Source organism: Entelurus aequoreus, linkage group LG20 (genome assembly GCF_033978785.1).
Source record: "Entelurus aequoreus isolate RoL-2023_Sb linkage group LG20, RoL_Eaeq_v1.1, whole genome shotgun sequence".
In the NCBI taxonomy this organism is placed as follows: Eukaryota; Metazoa; Chordata; class Actinopteri; order Syngnathiformes; family Syngnathidae; genus Entelurus; species Entelurus aequoreus.
Window position 1 is genome coordinate 5,297,074 of NC_084750.1, and position 19,394 is coordinate 5,316,467.

The 19,394-nt window shown below is 40.0% G+C and overlaps 2 protein-coding genes across 5 annotated transcripts in view; one reads left to right on the plus strand and one right to left on the minus strand.

Annotated features, from left to right (window-relative positions):
• The window catches only part of kcnh8 (potassium voltage-gated channel, subfamily H (eag-related), member 8), a 138,132-nt gene that overhangs the window by 83,375 nt on the left and 35,363 nt on the right, over positions 1-19,394 (minus strand). The window contains exons 2-3 of the mRNA XM_062029273.1: positions 9,209-9,442; positions 1,814-1,945 (exon numbers count right to left, since the gene is read on the minus strand). Coding sequence (XP_061885257.1) covers positions 1,814-1,945; positions 9,209-9,442 — 366 coding nt within the window. The remainder of the gene's footprint in view (positions 1-1,813; positions 1,946-9,208; positions 9,443-19,394) is intronic.
• Positions 1-19,394, plus strand: part of LOC133635871 (DNA-binding protein SATB1-like) — a 167,252-nt gene that overhangs the window by 29,352 nt on the left and 118,506 nt on the right. The gene's annotated exons all lie outside the window — the stretch shown is intronic.

A 19,394-nucleotide genomic window follows, 5' to 3' on the forward strand; every position in this document is an offset into this window, starting at 1 on the left:
TACAACATGTCAGGGTCAGTTTTTGGACTGTAAATAGGCCTAACAACTTTAAAATTCTAGCCATTTATTTAACCATTTCTAGAAAAGGTCAAGTTTAGGGATGTCAAATGTTTGTTGTCTATGCCGTTTTGTGCATGAATCAGTCCCTCCAGAATTTACATTTCCACAAATGATGTGCGCGCCCGCGAATTCCTTGCACATTTTGGACAATCCGCGTTATTTTTACCACTCAAATTTGTCTGTGAGCAGCGCTCAAAGGCTTCAACTTCAAACGTTTGTATGTTTCTTCAATTCCTTATTGCTCAAACAACGCAATTGTCGTCCTCCCGCGTAGCTCAAATCTGCTTTTAGTTCCTGTCTACAGCATTAAGCCTTCTGGGTAATGAAGTATTAAAAGGTTTACCTCCTGGTTGACATATTTATATAACCTTTATTTATACAGGATAAGACCATTAGGAATATAATTTCATTTGCAATGCTGGTCGAGCAAAGAGGCAGCATTTACATGTTAGAGATGTTGAAGTGCGATGACAACCTCTCAAATTACCGCTATTGTTAGCGCTCAACTGTTGTGTGGAAGTAAATGTGTTGGACCATAAATGAATGTTTAGGATGGAGGAGCAATTCTCAAGCGTAAAACATACACAGAGAATGTCTGCAACTTGTGGACAATAAGGTAGCCTTTTGGTGGTGTTTCTTTCTAAAATGACAATAATGACTATCCACTGAGTACAAAAATAAAACCTACTATTACTGGCCTACTGTACATGGTAGTTACTCCATGTTTTCCATATTAAAAACACTTGTAAAAGTACAGTACAGGCCAAAAGTAGGGACACACCTTCTCATTTCAATGTGTTTTCTTTATCCATCCATCCATTTTCTACCGCTTATTTCCTTCGGGGTCACGGGGGGCGCTGGAGCCTATCTCAGGTACAATCGGGCGGAAGGCGGGGTACACCCTGGACAAGTCGCCACCTCATCACAGGGCCATGACTATTTACTTTGTAGATTGTCACTGAAGCAAAACAGTAATCAGAGCAAAGGGTGGCTATTTTGAAGAAACTAGAATATAAAACATGTTTTCAGTTATTTCACCTTTTTTTGTTAAGTACATAACTCCACATGTGTTCATTCATAGTTTTGATGCCTTCAGTGACAATGTACAATGTAAATAGTCATGAAAATAAAGAAAACACATTGAATGAGAAGGTGTGTCCAAACTCTTGGCCTATACTGTGTATGAACACGTAGGAAATATGAATGTCAAAATGTACACAGTACAGTATCCAGGGCCACACACACAGGACTGCAATGCATTTGTGGTGTAGGTTTCCCAGTGAGAGCCTTTTACAACACTGTTAGTGAGTCAGGGACTTCAACCTGCAAATGCTCCTTACTGTGCATCGTCTCATTTCAGCGAGCTTGTCAGACAAACAAGTCATTATGCTGAGGTGTTTGTCTCTCGTCTGCCCGCCTGCTGCTTCAGCCACTTTTATTTTACCATCAAACGCTTTTATATTAGGCGCGCAAAAAATAACTTTGCTTTGGGTTGCTTCTTCCTCTTCTGATTTATTTGTGTTAATGAGAAAGTAATTAGGGCCGTGCAGGCAAGGAACACACACACACACTTTCTCTTGGTAAATTTGCCCCTTTGTCCTCAGGTATTAATTTCTTGAAGTATTTTCTGGGATTATAATGTGGAGGATTCAAGGCTAAGTTGGAAATGCAAAAGATATTTTTCCACCTCATGTAATGCATTCCCTAGGCAAAGAAATGGCCGTACAATGTTCCATTCCATGCATGGACTGACCTTCCTTCTTGTCCTCTTGAATGGCTTTGGCTTTAATGTCTGTGATGTCCTTAAATGAAGCCAGAAACAGCACCACGTCTCCCTTTTCATTCTTAATTGGTACAATGTCCAGCAGGCACCAGAAGAGCACCACTGAAATGAAAAACAAACACTCTTAGTAACACACTTAGTCAGATATGTGTCATACAACAAGAGCACAGACCTAATAGTAAGCCTATTTACAGCAGAGAAGCGTTTCTCAAGATGAACCCAACATTGAGGTTCAGTCTGCCCATAAATAGATTGCTTTTTAGAGCAACAACCAGCTCAGCATCTGAACCAGATAGTCTTTTTATGGAATCATTGTTAGCACACTCTAGAAACTGCTGGGTAACTTTGGACCAAACCAATGTTGGGTTAATTCAACCCAGCAAGATTGGTTTCTTGTTTAACCCAGCCAGATGGGTTATATATTCAACCCAAATACTGGGTCATTTTTTATCTGCAATGCTGGGTTATTTGTCCCAAATACATTGGTTATTCTCATGTTTCTTTACAATGAGATCAGTTAGAATAAAAGTTATATCAAAAAAAGGTTCAATAAAGTACACTCTTATACAGTTCAATGACAGATATACTGGTCTAGTACAAAATACATTAAGATGAACGACACACTTTTAATCATGATTTAAAAGGATTTATGACTCCTACAGGCAGAGGTCAGGATTGCAATTTGTAGGTTTTTTTTAAGCCTTCACCATCTTTTTTGTAGTATAAACCTTGCAATGATTTATGACCCCTATAGGAAAAAGTCAAAACTTCCACTTGTAGTTTTGAAACTGTCTGCCATCTTTCTTTGAAGACCAGATTGACTACACTGCATATACGTAGTCTATGAAGATTGTTTTTAAAACAATCATAAGACAATGTTTTAAGTGACTTGGAATTTCTTGTGAAGTCCATTCTGCATGGTCTGCGCCATTAAAGAAGGTGAACTTATTTGTTGTTGTGTTCTTTTACACAATTACTGCTAGTTGTAATACAGTTTTGTTTTCAGACGTAAAATACAAAACTCATTGATATCAATATAATATATGCTTGATAAACCCATATTTTGCATACTTTCATTACAATGCTGCAAAGGTTGGTTTATTCCAGCGATCAGATTTACAAGGTGAAACTAGTCAATGACATAGGCTGCCAACATGCAATTTAAGATATGTCTTTTGATGTAATTTTGACGATTATGGCTTACATGGCTTACAGCTTATGAAAACCTCAAATTGAAAATCTCAAAAGAGCCTGTGAGCCATGGTCATCAAAACGATATGAAATGAAGGCACATCACTTGCATGTGGAGTTGATATCACATATTAGTTTTACATTTAAGTTGTATTGCTGACATGAGGGATTTTTTGCACCATATTTAATTTTTGGGAGTTTCACATATACAGTACAAATAAGGCCTGTTTCTCCCTTTTATGCTTCTTTGCATAACTGATGTTAATAGGACTACTGAAAACATGGCTGTCATGTGCAGTTTGTGAGAGACTCCCATAATTGTTGGTCTCGTTACATGTTGATAATTTGTCACATCAGCATGAGTCCAATCCACACAAGTTTGTCAAAGAACAACGTTTTTCTCTTCTTTTCCTGGAATAGGAGTGAAATGCAAATGAGGAGGATCTCCCATGGAGTTCCCTCCCGTCACGCCCGCTCACGCTCAGTCTTGTTTGCCTGCTGATGACTCAGACTGTGTGTGTGTGTGTGTGTGTGTGTGTGTGTGTGTGTGTGTGTGTGTGTGTGTGTGTGTGTGTGTGTGTGTGTGTGTGAGCGGGAACTTAAAGACACCTGCACTAACCACTGATTTATGCTCATGAATTCATTCATTTATTGACTTTGACATCCAACTAGTGGAAAAAAGACTTTTGTCTACATCCATATGCAGTATTTACAGTCATTTCAATATTTGTAGCCCTGAATACATGAATTGTGGCATCAAAGTTGCGGGAAATTGCCACATTTGGGATGAAAAGATTTTAGTGGGTGGAACAGCTGGGTTTCTTGTGTGATTTTGCTGTGGAAGGACCCAACAAAAAGTGGAAGACGCAGCAAACCGACTTTTGAAAATATGTTCCAGACCTAACTTACAACATGAACTATTTTTGTTTGCTTGCACTTGTGTGAAAAGTGGAACTCAATCTCTTATTCAGTTTTGATGTTTTATTTCATTTGGGTACATTTTCCATTTGAACCGATACAGTACCAATTCCCGGTACCTGGGAATGGATACCACTGGTCTACAGTAGCGAATTTCAGTACTTGGTGTGTTAATACATTTGATAATGTAACATTTAAAGGCCTACTGAAATGAAATGTTTTTATTTAAATGGGGATAGTAGATCCATTCTATGTGTCATACTTGATCATTTCGCGATATTGCCATATTTTTGCTGAAAGGATTTAGTAGAGAACATCGACGATAAAGTTCGCAACTTTTGGTCGCTGATAAAAAAAGTCTTGCCTGTACCGGAAGTAGCGTGACGTCACAGGTTGAAAGGCTCCTCACATGTCCCCATTGTTTACACCAGCAGCGAGAGCGATTCGGACCGAGAAAGCGACGATTACCCCATTAATTTGAGTCAGGATGAAAGATTCGTGGATGAGGTACGTGAGCGTGAAGGACTAGAGTGCAGTGCAGGACGCATCTTTTTTCGCTCTGACCGTAACTTAGGTACAAGCTGGCTCATTGGATTCCACACTCTCTCCTTTTTCTATTGTGGATCACGGATTTGTATTTTAAACCACCTCGGATACTATATCCTCTTGAAAATGAGAGTCGAGAACGCGAAATGGACATCCACAGTGACTTTTATCTCCACGACAATACATCGGCGAAGCACTTTAGCTACGGAGCTAACGTGATAGTATCGGGCTTAACTGCAGATAGAAACAAAAGAAATAAACCCCTGACTGGAAGGATAGACAGAAAATCAACAATACTATTACACCATGGACATGTAACTACACGGTTAATTCTTTCCAGCCTGGCGAAGCTTAACAATGCTGTTGCTAACGACGCCATTGTAGCTAACTTAGCAACATGACCTCACAGAGCTATGATAAAAACATTAGCTATCCACCTACGCCAGCCAGCCCTCATCTGCTCATCAACACCCGTGCTCACCTGCGTTCCAGCAGTCGACGGAGCGACGAAGGACTTCACCCGATCATCAATGCGGTCGGCGGCTAGCGTCGGATAGCGCGTCTGCTATCCAAGTCAAAGTCCTCCTGGTTGTGTTGCTGCAGCCAGCCGCTAATACACCGATCCCACCTAAAGCTTTCTTCTTTGCAGTCTTCATTGTTCATTAAACAAATTGCAAAAGATTCACCAACACAGATGTCCAGAATACTGTGGAATTTTGCGATGAAAACCGAGCTTTTTGTATTGGATACAATGTGTCCGAATACTTCCGTTTCAACGATTGACGTCACGCGCATACGTCATCATACATAGACGTTTTTAACCGGAAGTTTAGCGGGAAATTTAAAATTGCACTTTATAAGTTAACCCGGCCGTATTGGCATGTGTTGCAATGTTAAGATTTCATCATTGATATATAAACTATCAGACTGCGTGGTCGGTAGTAGTGGGTTTCAGTAGGCCTTTAAAGATCAGTGCTGTCCTGTTGTTATATCTTGTTTTGCTTTTCATCTGCAAGTATTGTACATTGGGACCTCGATTTACAAACCCCTCTATTTACAAACTTTCCAATTTACAAACTTTCCGATTGAGCCAAATGGGCCTCTGTGTGCGAACCATGACTGGGTGTGCCAACGCCTCACTCATTCAGTCGTTTTGTGTCTTGCCTGCAGGCAAAAAGCAGGGCGCAGCATTTTTCCACTTCACTTTCTGCGCAGTACACTACTCGTCACTTCTCAGCGCTTCAGCATGTGTGCCTTTTCTGTGTTTTTAGCCTTTTGACAAGTTTTGTCTATCTTGCTAACTCAATATGAGTCTTAAAAAGAAAGCAGACCAGCTTGGAAAGGAAGGGGAATATTTGCGAGGAGCACATTCATTGATGTAACGCTCGGGAGGCTTCAAAGTAAACTAACAGAATGCTTAAAGAGCAACAAAATAGTTGAGCTCTCAGAAGAAGCGTAAATACAAACACAATATCCTGGCTCCACCTAAATAGTCGTAACAGGTGCGTAAGTCAGTGCTCAGGGTCCGACTTGAAGCGGTTATGGGAAAACGCCAACAAAACAGGAAGAGCCACCAAAATAAGAGCCCAGGATAGGAAATGAAACACTAAACACAGGAACACCCCAACAAACTCAAAATAAGGCATGATGTGGTGCAACTTTTCTGGAAAAACATGCCAAAGCAGACTTATTTCACAGCGGCGCCTCTTCCAAGGCACACACACGCACGGCCCTTGCCGCCAATCTCTCCCTTCTCTCCTTCTCTTTGCTCCCTTCTCGCCAGCTCCTCATTTACCGATGTTGATGTAAGATTATAAAAGTAAGTTATATAGTAAGATTTTACTTTTATAAATGTTTGTTATTGTAGCAATAAGGTTGTTAAGGATTTCTGATTGTTTGTGAGTGCACCAACGGCACCAATGTTGCTGTCAAAATGTAGCTATGCTAGTTTGTGTCATCCTGTCCCCATCCTGAATGTTACGTTGTTCTATGTGATATGTGGCGTCTACTACGTTGGACAAATGCTTCTTGGAGACACACTTTGTCAGAGGCGACACAGCTCATTAGCATTAAAGCTACAGACACACAAAAGTGTGTTCCCAGTATGGCTCACTAAACCTTTGAAGTATCTACTCCTTACTTATATACTGTGATCCAAACTCTGCGACTTGATTAAAATAGTTGAAAAATGTATGATATAATCAAAAAGAGTGCATGCAGATGGGGTAATGTTACAGGGAAAGCTACAAACTCCAGGACTTGGTGGAGCGATCACATCTGTGATGGTATTAGTGCACATCGTTTACATTGCCATCTGCTAAATGTGCCTTGGAAAGCCATAAGACGTTGATTGATCGCTGATTAGATGGTCAAAATGTTCTTTTCAGACCCAATATGGAGCGCACCCATCTGACAACTGTGTGGAAACTGATCCAAAGTCAATTATTCTCTTTGCTCGGCTGATCCTATCTACAAACATGATCAAGTTCACCTCTGTCTTCCTCTCTTAACTTGCTACACTCCTCTGCTTGTCTCCATCCACCACCAGCAGTCATTTCCAAGCGAAATGGTGAGCCATTGCTTACTAATGACTATATTTAATCAGCTAGTAATGAGGGTGGAACAGAAAATGTCGCACATCAATTTCTTCAGCCATAATTGCATGCATCAATAGCTGCTGTATGTCAGTGCCAGCTGAAATGGGGCCTTGTCTAAAATAGACACTGAGAAGTACTATCATTTGGTCAATCTAAATCCTCTCTCTCTGTCATTCAAATATTACATTTATGATTGCATGGACTTAAATAGAATGTTCGACTAAAAGTAGCTGGACGAGCCAGACAGCGACACTATATACCTCCTGCAATAACTACACATATCACCATATTTTGTTTGGCATAGAAATGATCATGGAAACATTTCAAAAAAGTTAAAAGACTCCCAATTTAGTCAAATTGTGCAACATACCTAAATAAAAGCAAAAATTACTAGTGGCTCCTATTTATTGAGTTTAAAAAATTTTTTTTAATTAAAAATATCGATCTAATCACTGTAGTATTGACCACGTATTGATACTATACCTAGTACAATACTGTCGATGTTGGTATCAATCTGCTAGGGGTGTCAAAAAAACAAAAAACAGAATTCCAGATGAATCGGGATTCTTACTTGTAACGATTCTTAATCGAATAAAAAAAAAAAAAAAAAAAAAAAAAAAAAGTTTGGAGACACCTTCTTCTCATTCAATGTGTTTTCTTTATTTTCATGACTATTAACATTGTAGATTGTCACTGAAGGCATCAAAACTATGAATGAACACATGTGGAGTTATGTACTTAACAAAAAAAGGCGAAATAACTGAAAACGTGTTATATTCTAGTTTCTTCAAAATAGCCACCCTTTGCTCTGATTACTGTTTTGCACACTCTTGGCATTCTCTCGATGCGCTTGAAGCACACTTGTGAAGTGAAAACCATTTCAGGTGACTACCTCTTAAAGCTCCTCGGGAGAATGCCAAGAGTGAGCAAAAAATTAATCAGAGCAAAGGGTGGCTATTTTGAAGAAACTAGAATATAAAACATGTTTTCAGTTATTTCACCTTTTTTTGTTATGAATCTGTCCTTTTGAGCCGCTCTGACAAATCATATTGTTGATGTAGATGAGCTAAATCTGCTGTAAACATTTACTTTAGAAAAGAGAAGTGTTGGATACTTCTCGATACTGATATATACAGTCGTGGAATTAACACATTATTATGCCTAATTTTGTTGTGATGCCTCGCTGGATGCATTAAACAATGTAACTTTACCGTGAATTGATTAACGTGGACCCCGACTTAAACAAGTTGAAAAACTTATTTGGGTGTTACCATTTAGTGGTCAATTGTAGGGAATATGTACTGTACTGTGCAATCTACTAATACAAGTTTCAATCAATCAATCGGGGTTGAGGTGGGCGGGGTTTGGTGGTAGCGGGGGGTGTATATTTTAGTGTCCCGGAAGAGTTAGTGCTGCAAGGGGTTCTGGGTATTTGTTCTGTTGTGTTTATGTTGTGTTACGGTACGGATGTTCTCCCGAAATGTGTTTGTCATTGTTGTTTGGTGTGGGTTCACAGTGTGGCGCATATTTGTAACAGTGTTAAAGTTGTTTATACATCTACCCTCAGTGTGACCTGTATGCATTGCATTCACTTATGTGTGTGTAAAAGCCGCATATATTATGTGACTGTGCTGGCACGCTGTTTGTATGGAGGAAAAGCGAACGTGACGACAGGTTGTAGGGACGCTAAAGGCAGTGCCTTTAAGTCACGCCCCCAATATTGTTGTCCGGGTGGAAATCGGGAGAAATTCGGGAGAATGGTTGCCCCGGGAGATTTTTGGGAGGGGCACTGAAATTCGGGAGTCTCCCGGGAAAGTCGGGAGGGTTGGCAAGTATGCCCTACGTGCGTCTTTTACCTGATATGTACCGCTCCGTTTTAAAAAGTCATTAATTTTACTTTTTGAAACCGATACCGATAATTTCCGATATTACATTTTAAAGCATTTTTTGGCATCTCTAATTCTAACTATGAAAATATTTGATGAATGAATAATAATTCCTGCTTTGCGGTTGTGTCTGGAACCAACTAATAGCGACGACCGTACATTTTGTAGAAAATTTCCTCTGTCCTCCTAGAAAAGGACATTACTGCTGGTACAACAACAGCGCTCACCTGTCTTTTTATAAAACATGATCTCATCCTTGAACTCCTTGCGCCCTTCCAAGGCGTCGTTGATGCTGAGGATGATGCCTTCGCTGGTCTCGGGGCCGTACAGGAACTTGCACGCGCAGCTCTTCTGCATGACCTCCGCCCTGGAGAAGCCCGTGAGCTCGCAGAAGCCATCGGAGCAGTAGACGATGGGGAAGCCCTTGGACACCTGAGCGTTGGCCAGTATGAAGTTGCTGTCTGTGTGAGGACAGGCAAGAAAAGAGCAGGCTGGCAGGTGAGCCACTGATACAACGATTCAAGGTTAACTCTTTACCTCCTTGCACTGATTAATCACAAGGCAACTGATGAAATAGCTTTTCAGACCAAATGTGCTAACTTCTCAACTGGACTGGAAATAGAAATAGGAGATGTGTCAAGCCACATGAAGAAACACAAAACAGAGTGCTAATATGCCTACAAAGTGACTTTTCCCTCATAATTTCACTACAAAAAATCAATTTTCTGCTTCAGTAATTTCATTTTCCCGGTATTTAATTGTTTCGTGTAGCCCGTCAAGGCTTTGTCGCCACCGTGGCTGGAATCTGGTGGGGGAATAGCGCAAGTGGAGAACAAGGCGTCCCTCCAGATGTTGTGTTCAATCAAATGCTCCTCGGCGCTGGTGGGAAGGCTGTAAAAGTATGAATGATGCCATGTTCAGGTGAGCGGGGCTTTTATTGTGCAGGATAGTGACAGATGCAATGAAATGTTGCAGTAGACCACTCCATATGTTGCTGCTGACGTGCGGCCCCGAGGCCATTATGAGCACATTGTAAAAATAGTATTACTAAAGAATAGAACGTTAAAATTGTCATGATCTCGAGTAAGTTAACAATTGTGTCTTGTATTTTGTTTTATTTCCTATCCAGCGCTCTTATTTTGGTTTTCACCTCCGCTTTTCGTTCATTTGCCAACACTTGCGCTGGCTCCCTTACCTGATACTGGACTGGGCTGGATCGGTTTGCTTTGCTTTTTCTTTCTACTCGATGTGCTTCCCGTGCACCACCCTGCTGCACTATTTTGTTTTTTTCCCCTAAAAGATGGGATTTTACTTGCACATTGAATTATGTGGACACACTTGATACTGGATATTTACTAATACAGTACATATCTACCTTGGAGACTTTGTATGTGTAAGTAATATGCAACTAGAATTATTTGATACTTGTTTATATTTCTTTCACCCTCTCTCTCCTTTCTTTCACCCTGTCTCTCCTTTCTTTCACCCTCTCTTTCCTTTCTTTCACCCTCTCTCTCCTTTCTTTCACCCTCTCTCTCCTTTCTTTCAGCCTCTCTCTCTTTTCTTTCACCCCGTCCTTCCTTTCTTTCACCCTCTCGCTCCTTTTTCACCCTCTCTCTCCTTTCTTTCACCCTCTCTCTCCTCTCGTTTCACCCTTCACCCCCCACCTTCCTCCCAGCTCCATCCCTCCTATTGTTTGGATCTCTGGGCCTAATTACTCTCCATCTTCTCTACACTTGCAATTCCAACATAGTAGCTCTCCTATCATTTATTGCCCTCCTCCTTTCCTCATACCACCATCACCCGAGAGCATTTGCTTTGACCATATTCCTTCTTTTTTTAAAGCCTGAATCATCTCTTTTCTATTCTTTTCCCCTCCCCTGTTTCAACCTCCTCCTCATCGTCTCCCACCCTCCCTCTTTCTCCACTCTGAATTTCTTTAGCCTAATTGCTCCTGTGTGGAAGCCATAGATCATCTCCTTTCACACTCACAATGTTGCATGACAGCTGTTGAGGGAATCCCACAGGAGGGCCAACCGAGGCGAGGGATGGCGGCGCAGGTGAGAGCGCGAGGAGGGAAGAAAGGAGGGGGGGGAGTTTTTTTTATCTTCTTATTTTGGAATGATAGACTGAAGCTTAAGATTGTGTCCAACACGCTGCATAAAATAGGGACAAAATGTCTTACTCTATACACGCACATTCAGCATCAACGTCCCCACAAATTCGCTATATATAAATATATATACGCACACATAATATATATATATATATATATATATATATATATATATATATATATATATATATATATATATATATATATATATATATATATATATATATATATATATATATACACACTACCGTTCAAAAGTTTGGGGTCACACAAACAATTTTGTGGAATAGCCTTCATTTCTAAGAACAAGAATAGACTGTCGAGTTTCAGATGAAAGTTCTCTTTTTCTGGCCATTTTGAGCGTTTAATTGACCCCACAAATGTGATGCTCCAGAAACTCAATCTGCTCAAAGGAAGGTCAGTTTTGTAGCTTCTGTAACGAGCTAAACTGTTTTCAGATGTGTGAACATGATTGCACAAGGGTTTTCTAATCATCAATTAGCCTTCTGAGCCAATGAGCAAACACATTGTACCATTAGAACACTGGAGTGATAGTTGCTGGAAATGGGCCTCTATACACCTATGTAGATATTGCACCAAAAACCAGACATTTGCAGCTAGAATAGTCATTTACCACATTAGCAATGTATAGAGTGTATTTCTTTAAAGTTAAGACTAGTTTAAAGTTATCTTCATTGAAAAGTACAGTGCTTTTCCTTCAAAAATAAGGACATGTGACCCCAAACTTTTGAACGGTAGTGTATATATATATATAGATGTATATCTATATATATATATATATATATATATATATATATATATATATATATATATATATATATATATATATATATATATATATATATGTATATGTATATATATATATATATATATATATCTATATCTATATATATATATATATATATATATATATATATATATATATATATGTATATATTTATATCAGACTTAGACTTCCTTTTTATTGTCATTCAAATTTGAACTTTACAGTACAGATAAGAATGAAATTTTGTTGCATTAGCTCATGGTAGTGCAGGATAAAAAAGCAATAAGGTGCAGATATAAATAAATAGATAACAGATCAACTGTACAGATAAATATATTGCACTTTTGCATAAGCATCCAGGTTTATGGATGTATATTATATTGTCTTTATATTGCAGCGAGTTAATCCATTTTTGGGGGGAATTGAGGGGATAATTATGATGCGTTCAAGAGTCTTACGTAGGGCTGCAACTAACGATTAATTTGATAATCGATTAATCTGTCGATTATTACTTCGATTAATAATCGGATAAAAGAGACAAACTACATTTCTATCCTTTCCAGTATTTTATTGAAAAAAAACAGCATACTGGCACCATGTTCTTTGAACTTGCCAAATAAAACAAGGAAAATGCTACAAATGTAGCCGAGTGTCCTGGGTTCACATATTCTGTGTACTGATATAATATAATAATAAAATAATAAATGGGAGTCATGAGAGCATGTCCGGTCTCCACCACTTCTTTAATGTCATCTTCCACACCTTCAACAACCCACACATATAGACCTCTTACGTCACAGCCCTACGGCAACTCTGGAGGGACAACACTCCTCCTCCTTACCTAACACACTCCGGTAACTTGGGACACCCTGAACTGTTTGTTACACAAAAATGCACACTTTTGACACCCCTGCTATAGATAATAAAAAATTAAATCTGATAAATCTATCGATAAAAAGCAGAGCCTGACGACGCATGCGCGTATATAACAACTCTCTCGCTCTCTCTGTCTCTCCCCCTCCCTCACGAATGCTGCTGCACGCACAAATTGTTTTGTTTTTAACCTTCTTAACCCTGAACATACATTGAAAATACACGCAACCCTAACTCAAAATGCCGGACATTTGAGGCATTTAAGAAACACCGACCGGACAGCCCCGCAAAAGAGGACATGTCCGGGGAAAAGAGGACGTATGGTCAGGACCTTGCCCGGTCGTTGCTAGCATGTTTCACCGGACAAGTCCTCTTTTGCTAGCATGCTAGCAGCTAACGGGCTACGATAGACTGACTTAGTCCTCTTTTCACCGGACATGTCCTCTTTTGCGGAGCTGTCGGGGCGGAGTTTCTTAAATGCCTCAAATGTCCGGCATTTTGAGTATTGTTTACACAACGTGCAGTACGCTACTTACAAACCCCGTTTCCATATGAGTTGGGAAATTGTGTTGGATGTAAATATAAACGGAATACAATGATTTGCAAATCCTTTTCAACCCATATTCAATTGAATGCACTACAAAGACAAGATATTTGATTTTCAAACTCATAAACTTTATTTTTTTTTGCAAATAATAATTAACTTAGAATTTCATGGCTGCAACACGTGCCAAAGTAGTTGGGAAAGGGCATGTTCACCACTGTGTTACATGGCCTTTCCTTTTAACAACACTCAGTAAACGTTTGGGAACTAAGGAGACACATTTTTTAAGCTTCTCAGGTGGAATTATTTCCCATTCTTGCTTGATGTACAGCTTAAGTTGTCTCTGTTGTGGTATTTTAGGCTTCATAATGTGCCACACATTTTCAATGGGAGACAGATCTGGACTACAGGCAGGCCAGTCTAGTACCCGCACTCTTTTACTATGAAGGCACGTTGATGTAATACGTGGCTTGGCATTGTCTTGCTGAAATAAGCAGGGGCGTCCATGGTAACGTTGCTTGGATGGCAACATATGTTGCTCCAAACCCTGTATGTACCTTTCAGCATTAATGGCGCCTTCACAGATGTGTAAGTTACCCATGCCTTGGGCACTAATACACCCCCATAACCATCACAGATGCTGGCTTTTCAACCTTGCGCCTATAACAATACGGATGGTTCTTTTCCTCTTTGGTCCGGAGGACACAAAGTCCACAGTTTCCAAAAACAATTTGAAATGTGGACTCGTCAGACCACTGAACACTTTTCCACTTTGTATCAGTCCATCTTAGATGAGCTGAGGCACAGCGAAGCCGACGGCGTTTTTGGGTGTTGTTGATAAACGGTTTTCGCTTTGCATAGGAGAGTTTTAACTTGCACTTACAGATGTAGCGACCAACTGTAGTTACTGACAGTGGGTTTCTGAAGTGTTCCTGAGCCCATGTGGTGATATCCTTTACACACTGATGTCGCTTGTTGATGCAGTACAGCCTGAGGGATCGAAGGTCACGGGCTTAGCTGCTTACGTGCAGTGATTTCTCCAGATTCTCTGAACCCTTTGATGATATTACGGACCGTAGATGGTGAAATCCCTAAATTCCTTGCAATAGCTGGTTGAGAAAGGTTTTTCTTAAACTGTTCAACAATTTGCTCACGCATTTGTTGACAAAGTGGTGACCCTCGCCCCATCCTTGTTTGTGAATGACTGAGCATTTCATGGAATCTACTTTTATACCCAATCATGGCACCCACCTGTTCCCAATTTGCCTGGTCACCTGCGGGATGTTCCAAATAAGTGTTTGATGAGCATTCCTCAACTTTATCAGTATTTATTGCCACCTTTCCCAACTTCTTTGTCACGTGTTGCTGGCATCAAATTCTAAAGTTAATGATTATTTGCAACAAAAAAAAGTTTATCAGTTTGAACATCAAATATGTTGTCTTTGTAGCATATTCAACTGAATATGGGTTGAAAATGATTTGCAAATCATTGTATTCCGTTTATATTTACATCTAACACAATTTCCCAACTCATATGGAAACGGGGTTTGTAATATGTCCGTGTGGAAACTCGTTCGGTACACCTCCGCACTGAAACTAAACCCCGTACCGAAACGGTTCGATACAAATACACGTACCGTTACACCCCTATTATTTTGATTATTGTTTCTCAGCTGTTTGTAAATGTTGCAGTTTATAAATAAAGGTTTAAAAAAAAAAAAAAAAAAAAAACGTAGCCTCAGCGCATGCGCATAGCATAGATCCAACGAATCGATGACTAAATTAATCGCCAACTATTTTTATAGTCGATTTTAATCGATTAGTTGTTGCAGCCCTAGTCTTACGGCCTGAGGGAAGAAGCTGTTACAGAACCTGGAGGTTATGCTACGGAGGCTGCGGAACCTCTTTCTAGAGTCCAGCAGTGTATATAAATACATATATATATATATATATATATATATAAGAATTTTTAACTCCTTTTAGCGACTTTTTTTCTTGAAAGCGACTATTTGGTATGTTTTGGAGACATAAAAAGAATCGGGTGCTGCCACTTCATCACGGAGCACTCACAGGCGGTCAGGTTCACCGTAGCCTCGCGCAGCAGTCCCAGCTGCAGTCACAGCAGAAAGAGACCGGCACAATGCCGCATCCAGACTGCAAATAAAATGTGCAAAGCTGCCGCTGTGTCTGCCTTAGATGTCAATGTTCCTTCAAAGTCACGCTAAAATAAAGCAATGCAACGTCTTAATCCCATCGTACATGTTAATAAACATTTGCTTTGTTTGTGAATGTCACAACCCTCCAGTCTTTTCATCAAATGTTAACATTGCAGGACAAAATATATGTACATTGAAAGAAAACAAACAACAGTCGGGAGGTGCTGATCGATTGCCTGATTTTCGTTAAAAAGCATGTGATCGCGATCGCCATTAAAGATTTATGACTTAACTTCACTTATTTTTAGTCCCCCGGCTGAGAAGCAACTAGCAGCTCCATACAGTGTGTAGCCGCTCCCTTAATCTAATAATAATCACCTTCATGACGCCAAATAAACTGCATTTCTTAGTATCTTAAGTAAGATTATCACTGGAGGACAAGGCTAAACATGTTACACAGCTAACAGCTAAACTAATGGCTAAGCTAGCTTTAAACAACACCAAACAAAGGTGCTTGATGGAAAGGAAGTAGCAGCTATTAACAGGAAATGAATAAGTATATGAATACCAGTAACAACAACTGTTGTCACAGTCAGGACACCACACATAAGAGGAAGGTGGATCCATCCATACATTTGTGATGCAGATACCAGGGCTAGTATCAGAATATGACTGATACATTATTGTTAATGTAATCAGAAAATCATTCCGAGGACATTGAGGGCACAAGCCAAAGGATTTAAGTGAGTAGTAGTTGTACTTTTGTTTAGTTATTGACTTTGTTTTGATAAAACAATTGTAAAATAGAATAAAAACTATTTTAGATATTGTGTTGATGTTGTTGAACTGTCAATAGCACAATGTGATCGGTATCAGCCGATATCACTCATGGACGCTCTGTATCGGAGTGGGCAGCATCAAAGCAGCATGGGTGGGAATGTTTGCTGCCAGCCCAGGGTATACCTCCCTTCTTACCCGTGACCCGGGGCCGGCGGCTCCAGGAGGACTCCCCATTTGTCTTCACGCTCCCTCTACGTGCACGTCCTCCCATGCCGCCATCCAACGTAAGCCCACAGCTATTTCCAGCCGCTTGGAGTGGCACAGGATACGAGAGCTGGGGTGTCAAAGGTGTGGGCAAAACAGCAGGGAGAGCAGGAGATGGATGGTGCGGCAAAGGAGAAGGTACGAGTGGAAGCTGAAGTGGGCGGGGCCAAGGGAGCGACAGACGGGAAGGACAGAGGTTGATGTGGCGAGAGAGCAAAGGTTGGTAGTTAGAGAGACGGAGCTTTGAGAGGAGCAATAATGAAAGACGGAGATGGAGCGTAGTGTTGGCAACAAGCAAGTGATTGATGACAACATCTTCTCGCCCTTCATGACGACCTCTAAGAAAGTTATACGTAGAAAGTGTCATCCCCGAGTTGCCACGGTTACCGGTAACAGCCGAGGTTGAATTTGGTGGTAGCTTATGCCACCCAAGACTAGGACAAAGACGTGTGCAATCATACGATACGGTGCAGGAAGAAGGAAGAGAACTGGACCCAAAATGTCATAATCTTACGAAATGAGGAAAAGTATGTGCGATACAAGTACTGCTTGTATCGCAGATGATGTCACACACAAGTAAACACCGCAGGACTGGTCGTATTGCACATGATATCACACACAAGTAAACACGCTACAGGACTGCTTGTATTGCACATGATATCACACACAAGTAAACGGGCTGCAGTACTGCTTGTATCGCATATGATATCACACACAAGTAAACAGGCTGCAGGACTACTTGTATCACACATGATATCATACGCAAGTAAACACGGCGCATGACTGTTTGTATCGCACATGATATCACACACAAGTAAAGACGCTGCAGGGATGCTTATATCACACATTATATCACACACACAAGTAAACACTCTGCAGGACTGCTTGTATCGTACATATCACACACAAGTAAACACCGCAGGACTGCTTGAATCGCACATGATATCACACACAAGTAAACACGCTGTAGTACTGCTTGTATCGCACATGATATCACACACAAGTAAACACGCTGCAGGACTACTTGTATCACCCATGATATCATACGCAAGTAAACACGGCGCATGACTGCTTGTATCGCGCGTGATATCACAGACAAGTAAACACGCTGCAGGACTGCTTGTATCGCACATGATATCACACACAAGTAAAGACGCTGCAGGACTGCTTATATCGCACATTATATCACACACACAAGTAAACACGCTGCAGGACTGCTTGTATCGTACATATCACACACAAGTAAACACTGCAGGACTGCTTGTATCACACTTGATATCACACACAAGTAAACATGCTGCAGGACTGCTTGTATCGCACGTAATATCACACACAAGTAAAGACTCTGCAGGACTGCTTGTATTGCACATGATATCACACAAAAGTAAACACGCTTCAGGACTGCTTGTATCGCAGATGATATCACACACAAGTAAACACGCTGTAGGAATGTTTGTATCGCACATGATATCACACACAAGTAAACACGCAGCAGGACTGCTTGAATCGCACACGATATCACAGACAAGTAAACAAGCAGCAGGACTGCTTGAATCGCACACGATATCACAGACAAGTAAACACGCGTCAGGACTGCTTGTATCGCAGATGATATCACACACACGTAAACACGCTGCAGAACTCACACACAAGTAAACACGCAGCAGGACTGCTTGAATCACACATGGTATCACACACAAGTAAACACGCTGCAGGACTACTTGTATCACACATGATATCATACGCAAGCAAACACGGCGCAGGACTGCTTGTATCGCGCATGACATCACAGACAAGTAAACACGCCGCAGGACTGCTTGTATCGTACATGACATCACACACAAGTAAACCCTGCAGGACTGCTTGTATCACACATGATATCACATGATATCTCATGCTTTTAGAGTTAGAGTTAGAGTTTGAGTTTATTTCGAACATGCAAGCATACAACATGATACATCACAATTTCCAGTTTCTCTTTTCAACATGTTCGAAAAGGAGTAGGAAGAAGCAGAGCTTATTTAATCCTACCCCTTTTCTTTACATAACAATTGCTGAAACTTTTTTATTCACTTCCTGTTCTCAATTTATTCACAATAAACTCCATAGGTAATCACAATAAAAATAAATAAATAAATAATAGTAAGAATTTAATAATAATAATTGGTGAAGAAAGTCATATTTCATATGATGAGCTAAGTAAGATTACTTTAAGAATGAATGAATGGATGGATGAAATAAATTGAGAATGTTTGTCATGGTTCTTCTTCTTTGTACTTTGTAAACACTTTAAGTTTGAAGAGTTTCTTGAAGTGGATCATATTAGTACATTGTTTGATTGCTTTGCTTAATCCATTCCATAATTTAATTCCACATATTGATATACTGAAGGTCTTAAGTGTTGTACGTGCGTACAAATGTTTTAAATTACATTTTTCTCTAAGATTATATTTCTCCTCTTTTGTTGAGAACAATTGTTGTATATTCTTGGGTAGCAGGTTATAGTTTGCTTTGTGTATACTTTTAGCTGTTTGCAAATTCACTATGTCGTGGAATTTCAGTATCTTTGATTCAATAAATAAAGGATTTGTATGTTCTCTATATCCAACATTATGTATTATTCTAACTGATCTTTTTTGTAGCACCGTTAATGAATGAAGTGTACTTTTGTAATTATTTCCCCATATTTCTACACAGTAACTCAGATATGGTAACACTAGTGAGCAGTAGAGAATATGAAGTGATTTTTTGTCTAGAACATGTTTTGCTTTATTCATTATTGACGTGTTTCTTGCAACTTTATGTTGTATATTTTTTACGGGAGATTTCCAGTTCAATTTATCATCAATCATTATACCTAGAAATTTGGTTTCATTTACTCTTTCAATTTCTA